This window comes from Leucoraja erinacea, chromosome 1, assembly GCF_028641065.1.
Source record: "Leucoraja erinacea ecotype New England chromosome 1, Leri_hhj_1, whole genome shotgun sequence".
Lineage (NCBI taxonomy): Eukaryota > Metazoa > Chordata > Chondrichthyes > Rajiformes > Rajidae > Leucoraja > Leucoraja erinaceus.
The window spans coordinates 114,965,325-114,977,684 of record NC_073377.1 but is presented as its reverse complement, the minus strand read 5'-3'; the positions used below and the strand labels follow the sequence as shown (position 1 = coordinate 114,977,684).

At 45.4% G+C, this 12,360-nt stretch overlaps 1 protein-coding gene across 1 annotated transcript in view; it reads right to left on the bottom strand.

Moving 5' to 3' along the window:
* Positions 1–10,571, bottom strand: part of LOC129700905 (probable E3 ubiquitin-protein ligase HERC4) — a 72,960-nt gene extending 62,389 nt beyond the window's left edge. The window contains 4 exon segments of the mRNA XM_055641714.1: positions 273–494; positions 595–668; positions 6,592–6,751; positions 10,308–10,571. Of these exon segments, the coding sequence (XP_055497689.1) occupies positions 273–494; positions 595–668; positions 6,592–6,751; positions 10,308–10,536 (685 nt within the window). The 5' untranslated portion in view covers positions 10,537–10,571.
* Positions 10,572–12,360: the final 1,789 nt, after the last annotated feature.

The window sequence follows — 12,360 nt, the reverse complement described above, 5'->3', positions numbered from 1 at the left end:
GAACAGTGAACTATGGGCTGCCTTTGGTTGCACTAAGGATTTTTGGCCTTTTTGCACGTATTGGGGTTATTGTACATGGCAGGCACGGGTTACTGATTGTGGATGATCAGCCATGATCACAATGAATGGCGGTGCAGGCTCGAAGGGCCAAATGGCCTCCTCCTGCGCCTATTTTCTATGTTTCCATGTTTCTATCTACATTCGATAATGAAACACTTCTCACTCTCTCTTTACTGACATCTGTGGATAAAGCCACTCCAATGTGTTCTTACCTGCTGTGTCTTTGAGCCCCAGCTGTCCACGGTCATTTCTCCCCCATGCGTAGACTGCACCCGATAAAGAGAGGGCAAAGCTGTGACTTTCTCCTGCAGTTATCTGGGCCACTGGGATCCCATGCAGACATCTCACACTCTGTGGACTGGGCTGCTTCTTCAAGCTTGTTTTAATTCCCAGCTGCCCATAAATGTTCTGTCCCCAGGAATAGACTGTACAATCTAAAGTGATCGAACAAAGCTTTCATTTAGAAATTCCAATAACAGGCGCGATAAGGAACACTTGGTTAAATACTTGATTGTACAACGAGATTGACGTTACCTTGAGAAAGAGCCAGGGAGTGGGAATGGCCGCATCGAACCTGAACAATAGGACCATCAAGTTGCGTCACCTTCCTGCAGGTAAATGACAAATATTTTTCCAAATCTCCGATAAGGTGTGGTACATGTGCATGATAGTGTCAATCACTTAAGGGTGATGGAAGAATTACTCGTCATTGTACACCTGAAGATCACCAAATCTGAGGTTTGAGGGGACAAGATAAAGAGGGGGGGTCCACGTGCACCTCCTCAAAAATCATCTCCTGCATCACGTGTTCCTGATGTGGCCTCATGCCCATCAGCGGGACCAAGTGTACACTCAGCAACTGTTTCGCTGAACACTTGCGCTCAGTCCACCAAGGCCTACTGGCTCTATCAGCCGTTAACCATTTTAACTCCCCATTCCCGTCCTGATCTTTCTGGGCCTCCTCCATTGCCAGGTTGTGGTCACACCCTAACTAGAAGAACAGCACCTCAAATTATACTTGGGTAGCTTGCAATCCAATGATGTGAACACTGCATTCTCCAATTTTAGTAATTGTCTAACAAACCCCCTTTGTTTGTGATTGTGGATGATTTCCCTTTTCTCCTCCACACTCACTTCTTTTTACCCACTACTCCCCCGTGTCCCACCTGGACTTGCACCTATTTCTCTCCTTTCTCCCTTCCAACAACATTTTCCACAATTTGCAAATCTTCAACCAGTCTATCTCACACCTTCTGCTTTAATCTTTGGCCTTGGTTCCAAACATCTGCTTATCGATCGACCGACTTCCACCCCCTCCACCTGAATCCATCTATTACCTGCCAGGTTTTGTCCTAACTCCCCACTCTCTCAGCTTCCTTTACCCCCTCTATAATCAATCTGAAGAAGGGTTCCGACCTGAATCATCACCTATTTAGCACGCTGTTTAATTCTATTATTCTATTATGTAATTATACAAGTATTTAGAACATGGATTCCTAAATGTTTTGTCCCGTTTACCCCTGGCAACTTTAATAGCACATAACAATGTTATTTCACTTATTTATGAACCACTAATGATGAACAGATACCGGTATATGAGAACCAAACACAGTCAGTCAATGAGCAAAAATATGTACAAATCCAGAATCAACAAATTTACCCCCTGGGTAGATGAAATTTACCCCCTGGGTAGGTACATTTAACCCAAGTTGGCAACCCTTGACGTAGAATACCTAAAAGGCTGTGGAAATAGACCATTCCTGGATAAAAGATGGCTTTTTTAATTACTCATGTCAGTAAGTCTATTTCTCCATAATTCGGGAAATATACATCGAAAGTCACTTGATAAGGTGAAATCGTATTGTAATGAATGACATCAAAACCTTTTTTCCATAGGATGGAAATACAAAATATTAGAGAAACAAGCTTTAAGGTGAGTGGGGAAAAGTTTAAAGGAGATGTGTAAAGAAGATTTTTAAACATGCCAGTGAGTGTTGGTGTGGTGTTTGAGGCCGATGTGGAGGTGGCATTTAAAAGTCTTTTAAGTAGGCGCATGGATATGCAGGGCATGGAGGGGTATGGATTATGTGCTAGGTTGGTCCTGCAATTATGTTTGGCACAGAAGGGCCTGTCCCTGTGCTGTGCGATGTTCAAAATGCTCATAAAACTGATAAGAAAGAACAATTATTAAAAGTGGAGAGAACGCAATGAAACTAGTTCTGCTATTCACAGGGAATTGCGTGTATGTACACATACATACATATCTACGCTCGTCAGAGTCTTCATAGGTTCATAAGTTATAAGAGCAGCATTAGGCCATTCAGCCTATCAAGTCTACTCCGCCATTCAATCATGGCTGATCTATCTTTCCCTCTCTTGGTTCTTGGTCCTCCAAAATATTCCAACTGGAATTTAAACTGGAGGTGGTGAAGGGAGGGATTATGCTATAAAGTGTTATTGGGAAGAAAGAGCTACTTTAAATTAGTTTAAAACCCCATTCTCCGGCCTTCTCCCCATAACACCTAACACCTGTACTAATCAGTTTTGAGTTTAATAATATTATGGCGAGGAGGTGTCTGTACAGTGACAGTGAGAAAGGGAGGGAAGCATGGAATGCCAACGTCCCCGTGTGTTGTACCTCTTGTGAACAGGTTCACCCACTTAGAAGCTGTCGGGACAGAAGACGTGTTTACACTGAGCGGCGGACTGGTGTGCGATGCGAATAGGGCTGTTGAGCAAAAAGGCCTAAGGCAGGCAACGCCATTGTAGTGGGAGACTCCATTGTGAGAGGTACGGACAGGGGTTTCTGCGGCAACAGACGGGATGCGAGGATGGTGTGCTGCCTTCCTGGTGCCAGGATCCAGGATGTCACAGACAGAGTGCAGAAAATCCTCAAGGGCAAAGGTGAACATCTGGAAGTGGTAGTGCATGTTGGCACAAACAATGTCGGAAAGAAGGGGATGAATAATCTGCAGCATGACTTTAGAGAGCTCGGAAAAATGCTGAAAAGCAGGACCTCCAGGGTTGTTATCTCCGGTTTGCTTCCAGTTCCTCGTGCTGGCGAGAGCAGGAACAGGGAGATATGGGACCTGAACGTGTGGCTGAGGAACTGGTGCACGGGGCAGGGATTTAGATTCTTAGATCACTGGGATCTGTTTTGGGGTAAGGGGGAACTGTACAAAAGGGACGGATTGCATCTTAACAGGTGGGGGACATGCATTCTGGCAGGCAGGTTTGCCACTGTTACACGGGTGGTTTTAAACTGAATAAGGGGGGTGGGGTGTCTAATGGGATAGTGGAGGATGGAGTTAAAGGGAAAGGGTTTCTTAAATGTGTGAGCGTAGAGACAGAGGGGTGTAAAATGAGGGTAGAAGCAATAGGTAGCAAGGTGAAAAGTAAAAGCGGCAGGCTGGCAAATCCAGGGCAAAAATCAAAAAGGGCCACTTTTCAGCATAATAGTATAAGGGGTAACAGTGTTGTAAAAACAAGCCTGAAGGCTTTTTGTCTCAATGCAAGGAGCATTCGTAATAAGGTGGATGATTTGAATGTGCAGATAGCTATTAATGACTATGATATAGTTGGGATCACGGAGACCTGGCTCCAGGGTGACCAAAGCTGGGAGCTGAACATCCAGGGATATTCAATATTCAGGAGGGATAGACAGAAGGGGAAAGGAGGTGGGGTAGCGTTGCTGGTTAGAGAGCAGATTAACGCAATAGAAAGGAAGGGCATTAGCTTGGAGGATGTGGAATCAATATGGGTAGAGCTGCTAAACACTAAGGGGCAGAAAACGCTAGTGGGAGTTGTGTACAGGCCACCTAACAGTAGTAGTGGAGTTGGGGATGGCATCAAACAGGAAATTAGAAATGCGTGCAACAAAGGTAAAACAGTTATAATGGGTGACTTCAATCTACATATAGATTGGGTGAATCAAATTGGCAAGGGTGCTGAGGAATAGGATTTCTTGGAATGTATGCGGGATAGTTTTCTAAACCAACATGTAGAGGAACCAACGAGAGAGCAGGCTATTCTAGACTGGGTATTGAGTAATGAGGAAGGGTTAGTTAGCAGTCTTGTTGTGCGTGGCACCTTGGGCAAGAGTGACCATAATATGGTTGAGTTCTTCATTAGGATGGAGAGTGACATCGTTAATTCGGAAACAAGGGTCCTGAACTTAAAGAAAGGTAACTTTGAGGGTATGAGACGTGAATTGGCCAAGATAGACTGGCGATTGATTCTTAATGGGTTGACGGTGAATATGCAATGGAAGGTATTTAAAGACTGCATGGATGAACTACAACAATTGTTCATCCCAGTTTGGCAAAAAAATAAATCAGGGAAGGTAGTGCATCCGTGGATAACAAGGGAAATCAGGGATAGTATCAAAACAAAAGATGAAGCGTACAAATTAGCCAGAAAAAGCAGCCTACCAGAGGACTGGGAGAAATTCAGAGACCAGCAGAGGAGGACAAAGGGCTTAATTAGGAAATGGAAAATAGATTATGAAAGAAAACTGGCAGGGAACATAAAAACTGATTGCAAAAGCTTTTATAGATATGTGAAGAGAAGATTAGTTAAAACAAATGTAGGTCCCTTGCAGTCAGAAACTGGTGAATTGATCATGGGGTACAAGGACATGGCAGACCAATTGAATAACTACTTTGGTTCTGTCTTCACTAAGGAAGACATAAATAATCTGCCAGAAATAGCAGGGGACCGGGGGTCAAATGAGATGGAGGAACTGAGTGAAATCCAGGTTAGCTGGGAAGTGGTGTTAGGTAAATTGAATGGATTGAAGGCCGAAAAATCCCCAGGGCCAGATAGGCTGCTTCCCAGAGTACTTAAGGAAGTAGCCCCAGAAATAGTGGATGCATTAGTGATAATTTTTCAAAACTCTTTAGATTCTGGAGTAGTTCCTGAGGATTGGAGGGTAGCTAATGTAACCCCACTTTTTAAAAAGGGAGGGAGGGAGAAAACGGGGAATTACAGACCAGTTAGTCTAACGTCGGTAGTGGGGAAACTGCTAGAATCAGTTATTAAAGATGGAATAGCAGCACATTTGGGAAGTGGTGAAAGCATTGGACAAAGTCAGCATGGATTTATGAAGGGTAAATCATGTCTGACGAATCTTATAGAATTTTTCGAGGATGTAACTAGTAGAGTGGATAAGGGAGAACCAGTGGGTGTGTTATATCTGGACATTCAGAAGGCTTTCGACAAGTTCCCACATAAGAGATTAGTATACAAACTTAAAGCACACGGTATTGGGGGTTCAGTATTGATGTGGATAGAGAACTGGCTGGCAGACAGGAAGCAAAGAGTAGGAGTAAACGGGTCCTTTTCACAATGGCAGGCAGTGACTAGTGGGGTACCGCAAGGCTCAGGTCTGGGACCCCAGCTATTTACGATATATATTAATGATTTGGACGAGGGAATTGAATGCAACATCTCCAAGTTTGCGGATGATACGAAGCTGGGGGGCAGTGTTAGCTGTGAGGAGGATGCTAGGAGGCTGCAAGGTGACTTGGATAGGCTGGGTGAGTGGGCAAATGCATGGCAGATGCAGTATAATGTGGATAAATGTGAGGTTATCCACTTTGGTGGCAAAAACAGGAAAGTAGATTATTATCTGAATGGTGGATTAGGAAAGGGGGAGATGCAACGAGACCTGGGTGTCATGGTACACCAGTCATTAAAAGTAGGCATGCAGGTGCAGCAGGCAGTGAAGAAGGCAAATGGTACGTTAGCATTTATAGCAAAAGGATTTGAGTATAGGAGCAGAAAGGTTCTACTGCAGTTGTACAGGGTCTTGGTGAGACCACACTTGGAGTATTGCGTACAGTTTTGGTTTCCTAATCTGAGGAAAGACATTCTTGCCATAGAGGGAGTACAGAGAAGGTTCACCAGACTGATTCCTGGGATGTCAGGACTTTCATTTTGAAGAAAGACTGGATAGACTCGGTTTGTACTCGCTAGAATTTAGAAGATTGAGGGGGGATCTTATAGAAACTTACAAAATTCTTAAGGGGTTGCACAGGCTAGATGCAGGAAGATTGTTCCCGATGTTGTGAAAGTCCAGGACAAGGGTCACAGTTTAAGGATAAAGGGGAAATCCTTCAGGACCGAGATGAGAAAAACATTTTTCACACAGAGAGTGGTGAATCTCTGGAACTCTCTGCCACAGAAGGTAGTTGAGGCCAGTTCATTGGCTATATTTACGAGGGAGTTAGATGTGGCCCTAAAGGGATCAGGGGGTATGGAGAGAAGGCAGGTACAGGATACCGAGTTGGATGATCAGCCATGATCATATTGAATGGCGGTGCAGGCTCGAAGGGCCGAATGGCCTACTCCTGCACCTATTTTCTATGTTTCTATGTATGTCATATGCTCATATTCTGGTGATGGCGTGTATAATCTAGGAGATATTTAGTTGGGGTAATATGACAACCCACATCAACCATCTAGCCATCTAGTGTTGGGTTAGTAATGAGCATGTGACATTCACGTTGCTTTTCGGACTAGACTCAATACCTTGGTTGAGACACAAAGTCTGGGCACTCCCCTCTGCCCAGCTGGCCATCATTTCCAGCTCCCCAGGCAAAGACAGATCCATCTTCACAAAGAGCCAGTGTATGGCGCCATCCACAGGCCACCTGGACAACTGTCCGTGTATTTAGAGTCGCGACTTGCCCTGTAAAATAAACGGCAGCAGAGATATATGTCACGTGCATGCATTATTCACAATGATAATTACAGTGGCCATAGAACAAATAACCAAATAAATCAAACTGGCACTGTGAGGCTGTGCCACTGTTGTTGGTGACTCCAGAGACTTAACTAATTCCATATTACTTGCTTCCATTGCCCCAACGATAGGCCGATCCACTGAAAGAGGAGGCCTAAGAGACTGAAGGTCTCAACCCAAAATGTCATCCATTCCTTCTATCCAGAGATGCTGCCTGTCCCGCTGAGTTCCTCCAGCATTTTGTGTCTATCTTAGGCACAAGAGACTTATGCTGGGATGTGGATCAACAAGCAATCTGAAATCAGTCCTAATTCCACCCGAAATGTCGACAAATCCTTTTCCACCCACTGATGCTGCTTGACTTACTCAGTTCCTCAAGCAGATTGTCAATCCACTGAAAGAGTTGATTTATTTTGTGTTCATTTCAATTATAAACTTTATTCAGAATAAAAAATATATACTTATTGGTATGTTGCTTATTGGTTACAATCTGAGGAGTATGATGATGCTACAGAGTGATGAAGAAGAAAAACCTTCACGAGTCTTCCCGTGCTTACCTGCTGTTATGATGATGGTATGCCAATGTTCCAGTTAGCAACTAATCTTCTCCATAAAGACTTGGTCTATTGCTGGAAATTGTGATTTATTTACCCATCTGTTACGGGCTTACAGCATACAATACAATAATATTAAAGTTCTGATCTTGACAATATCACATTTTTGAATTTTCAAGGCAGTCTGGGTGTTTATTACTATTTCCGTCACAACGATCAATTTTGTATTTGACTACAATTAGGTAATGAACTAATTATATGCTTTAATTTCAGGTCATCCAAGTTTTATATTTGTTTCAAAATGCTTCAATCTACAACAACTGAAAACGTCATTCAGTTCTATTAATTTTTAAGAAATTTATGGGCTTTTGACTGTCCTCGATCACAGCTTTTGTGTTAAGTCAATGGTCAATGCAATAGGGAACAAGATGCTAATTTCCGAGTATGAAAATGACCATAACTTTTTTTAATACTGAAGATTTGAAAGTGAATTAGGTGTCAAATTAAACTTCTTTTTATGCTTTATCTGATGGGATAAATTGCAGACTTGATTTTTAAAATCTCAAAATGTTGTAACATTGCTATAACATGTATCTCTGTACAGTGGAATGTTTTGTTTTGCGTACAACTCGGTAAAATCATACAGCAGTATTACTGTGTGCTATAGTATTAATATATATATATATCTTTTTTTTTAATTATATTTTTTCTAAATACACAGGTGTCACCACGTTCTGGCACCAACAAAGTTACAAGAGTTCACTGAACAGTCCCATCTACTGCCCGCCGCCGTCCATGGCAGCAGCTCCCTCCCGGCGGGTCCTGCCTTCCTTCTCGGCAGCCCCTTCACACTGGATCTACCCATCATTCTCGGCAGCTCCCCGCCAAGTAACACCCGATGGCCTTGCTCCCTCCTCGCTATCGGTGGTGTACGTAGGGCCCATTTATGCTCTCGACGGTCCCTGGCACTCCACTAGTAAGTTAATAATGTCTTACTTTTGATGAAATTCAGCGAGCAAACGCGATAATTCCCGATATTTTCGACCTGTAAATATCCACGGCAAATGTCGGCTGTTCATTTCCGCCGGTTTGGCACCGTCAGTTCCCTCTTGAATTTACCTTACTTGCTATCTTTTTTTTTCCTGTAAATCTAGGTAGCTGTGCCTCATGGTCACCCTGACTGGCACAGTAAATTGCAGCTCACAACCTCGCCGTTTTCTATGTTTTTAACGGGTGGGAAAATGCGTTTTTTCCCATCCACTAACATGTACCGGAACTCTCGAGTGTCCTCCACTTGAGAATTTTGGTCACGTGGGTGCGGATCCACGCTCCAGTGACCTTTAGTGAAATCACCCTATACAATCTGGACACACAAGAGGCTGCAGATGGTGGAAATAAAATGCTCAGTTTACTTAAGAAACTCAAGGGGTCAGGCAGCATCTGTGGAGGGAAATGGACAGACGCATTTCCGTTAACTTACCTTTCTTCAGACGGGTAGTTATTTGTATTAGCCAGCATCTGCCGTTATTTGTTTCTATCTCTGTTACTGAACGTGTTCTTAAAAGAAACTCAAAGCGCTGGAGTAACAGAGGGGGTCAGGCAGAATCTCTGGAGAACACGGATAGGTAAAGTTTGGGGTCGGCGCCCTTCTTCAAACCGAAGGGTCTCGACCCGAATTGTCTCCAGTGCTGCTGCTGCTGCTGCTGCCTGACCGCTGAGTTACTCCAGCGCTTTGTATATTTTTTGGTAAAACAGCAGCTGTAGTTCCTTGTATGCTCCAAGGACTGATACACGCTGGAAAATCGAAACTGTTCTACAAATAAACAACCTGCTGGAGAGCAAAAACGGGAAACGAAACTGTGTTTTCTCCAACTGCGTCGTTCGGGTTGGACAGAGAGGAAAGGGGCGGTCTGTGTAGTTAAAGTGAACGAACCGTATTTAACTATCAATATGCAATACTTTATGTTGCATTAAATTGTCATGGATTTCTACCTGGAGCTTGGAAAGATGTTGAATATATTTACATATATAATTATATATCATTGGAATATATTCAATAGTGTTTATATATATATATATATATATATATATTAAATTGCAAGTGGAATTCTGTAATAAAAACAAAAAACGCTGTTAAACCCGAGACAGCATCTGTAAATGAAGAACAGAAAATCTAATATAGGAGTCTCCTCTGAAGTGGGGGAAAAGGAGAGTAAAACAGCAAAGACACAGCGACTGCATTTGCTGGAATCTTGAGCAAAGAGCAAAGTGCGTTTGAACCGCGACTTTTTGGTTGATCGGTTGATTTAGCATGGAAGAACCACCGAGTGGACTTCCCTAGTGGAAACCCCGTTCACACTATAGTTCCATGTTATTCCACCTTCGCATCCACTCCCTACACATTGGGGACAGTTTACAGAGACAATTCACCTACAAACTCTCCGTCTGAAGAAGGGTCCCGACCTGAAAGCTGCGTGGGTTTAACTGAGAAAAAGTATCTTGGTCCAAACAGAATGAGGTCCAAGACTGAAGACACAAAGAACTGCAGATGCTGGAAATCTTGATCAAAACATAAAAAAGTGCCGGAGGAACTCAGCGGGCCAGGCAGCATCTATGGAGGGAGATGGACACAGACAACGTTTCACGTCTGGACCCTTCTTCAGACTTGAGATGTTAGTAAGCTCCCCCACCCCCTCACCTGTATCCACCTGTCGCCGCCAGACTTTGTCTCACCGCCCCTTCCCACTTGCAGCCTTCTCTCCCCCACGACAATAAGCCTGACCCGAAACATCCTCCACAGATGCTGCCTGACCCACCGAGTCACTCCAGCGGCTTTGGAGAGTTCAATCTGAGCATCTGTTGGATCTGAAATCATTGAAACTCCACGAAGATGCCAGATCTCTCGCCTCGCTCTGCCACTGTGAATGAGGATCAGTGGCAATGCTTACCCAAGGCACACTTGCCCGCTTTCCTCCCGAGCTGCCGGCTATCGTTCTCTCCGCAAGTGTACACCGTGCCGTCGGTGTGAAGCAACACGCAGTGTCCGTCCCCGCACGAAACCTCCTTCACTGGTAAGTCCCGTAGACATTCCAGCTCGGTGGGTTCAGAGATGTCTCGCTTATCCCCGCTGCCCAGCAGCGCTTCCCGAACAGACGCTCCCTCGCCCCAGCACAGCATCCTCGCCTCTAGTACCTGCTCACTCTCACTCCGTCTCTGGGAAACGCACCTGTGTCATGACCAGAAGTATCGGATCTTGCCCCTCCCATCGCCCCACCTCTCCGCCTTGCTAGTGCCTCCCTCCGTGCCCACTGTCACCAATCATCCACTACCCGTCTGCTAATTCCACCCATCCCTCTCCCAGCTCCTTCTGCCCATCAACTCTCTCACTCCTTTTAAAAAATAAACTCGTCCTGCAAGTCTCCTTTTAAATATCCTCCCTCTCAGCTGAAGTATTTGACATTTCCACTCTGGGAAAAGGACTCAGACAACCTACTCTATCTTTTACTATTAGTTTAGAGAAACTGCATGGGAAGAGATACTGCATGACCAACAATCACCCCGTACACTAGTTCTATCCGACACAGTAGGGACAATTTACAGAACCCAATTAACCTACAAACCTGCACGTCTTTGGGATGTGGGTGAAAGGTGTCAACCACCACGGGATCACGGGAAGAACGTGCAAACTATGTACAGACAACACCCGTAGTCAGGACCGAACCCGTGTCTCTGGCGCTGTTAAGCACCAACAGTTTGTCCAGCCTCTTCTTACACTCTAATTCAGGTGATCCTCTTTTACTTTAGTTTAGTTTAGAGATGCAGTGTGGAAACAGGCCCTTCGGCCCATCGAGTCCGCACCGTGAGGCAGCAACTGTACTGCTGCGCCAGGCAATAGTCCAGTAGGGGAACTGCAGACTCTGTCATAGATGCGACGGGAGTTGCCTGTGGGGGTGGATGGATAGTTGTTGAGCTGGTGTGTTCTTTCTGCTCCTTGTGCAATGGAGTTTGCTCTGGGACAGGTGATCCACCCGGACCAAACCTGCGCTGTACCTGGCAGGAAAATCTCAGACAGCCTTGCGCTGCTGAGAGATACCATTGCCTACGTGCAGGACAGACGGGTGGATGCCTGCCTAGTCAGCTTGGACCAGGAGAAGGCCTTCGACAGGATATCGCACACGTACATGAGGGACGTGCTCTCCAACATGGGCTTTGGGGATGGAATCCGAAATTGGATTCAACTGCTCTACATCGATATCTGTAGTGCACTCCAAATCAATGGGTGGGAATCAGACAGCTTCACCATCAGGTCTGGAGTCAGGCAGGGTTGCCCTGTCTCCCCTGTCTTGTTCATCTGTTGTATTGAACCTTTTGCGGAGTCCATCAGGAAGGACGCGAGCATAAGAGGAGTGACATTGCCAGGCAGTGGTGGCACGGGTCAACCTCCCTGTACATGGACGATGTCGCCGTCTTCTGCTCGGATTCATGGTCAGTCCGCAGATTGATTAGCATCTGTGACCAGTTTGAGTCGGCCTCGGGAGCCAGGGTGAACCACAGGAAGAGCGAGGCCATGCTCTTTGGCAATTGGCCCGACCGATCTTCCGTCCCCATCACCATCAAGCCTGACCTTGAGGATACTGGGGATGTGGATCAGGGGAGACTGAAGTGTGTGACAAGAATTGGCTGGTGCCGATAGCCAAGGTGGGGAAGAAACTGGAGCTGTGGAAGCAGCACTCCCTCTATAACGGGGGGGAAATGGTCATCGGGTGTGAGGTGCTCTCGGGGCTGCTGTACTTGGCACAAGTGTGGCCAGTCCCTCCCTCCATGCCACAAGGATTACCCGGGCTGTCTTCCACTTAATCTGGGGGTCGAGGATTGACCGGGTGCAACGGGCCACAATGCACAAGTCGGCAGACAATGGGGGTAAAAGCGTGCCCAACGTCGCCCTCACCCTGATGGCCACCTTCGTGTGTGGCTGCATCAGGCAGAGTGTAAAGCCAAGGC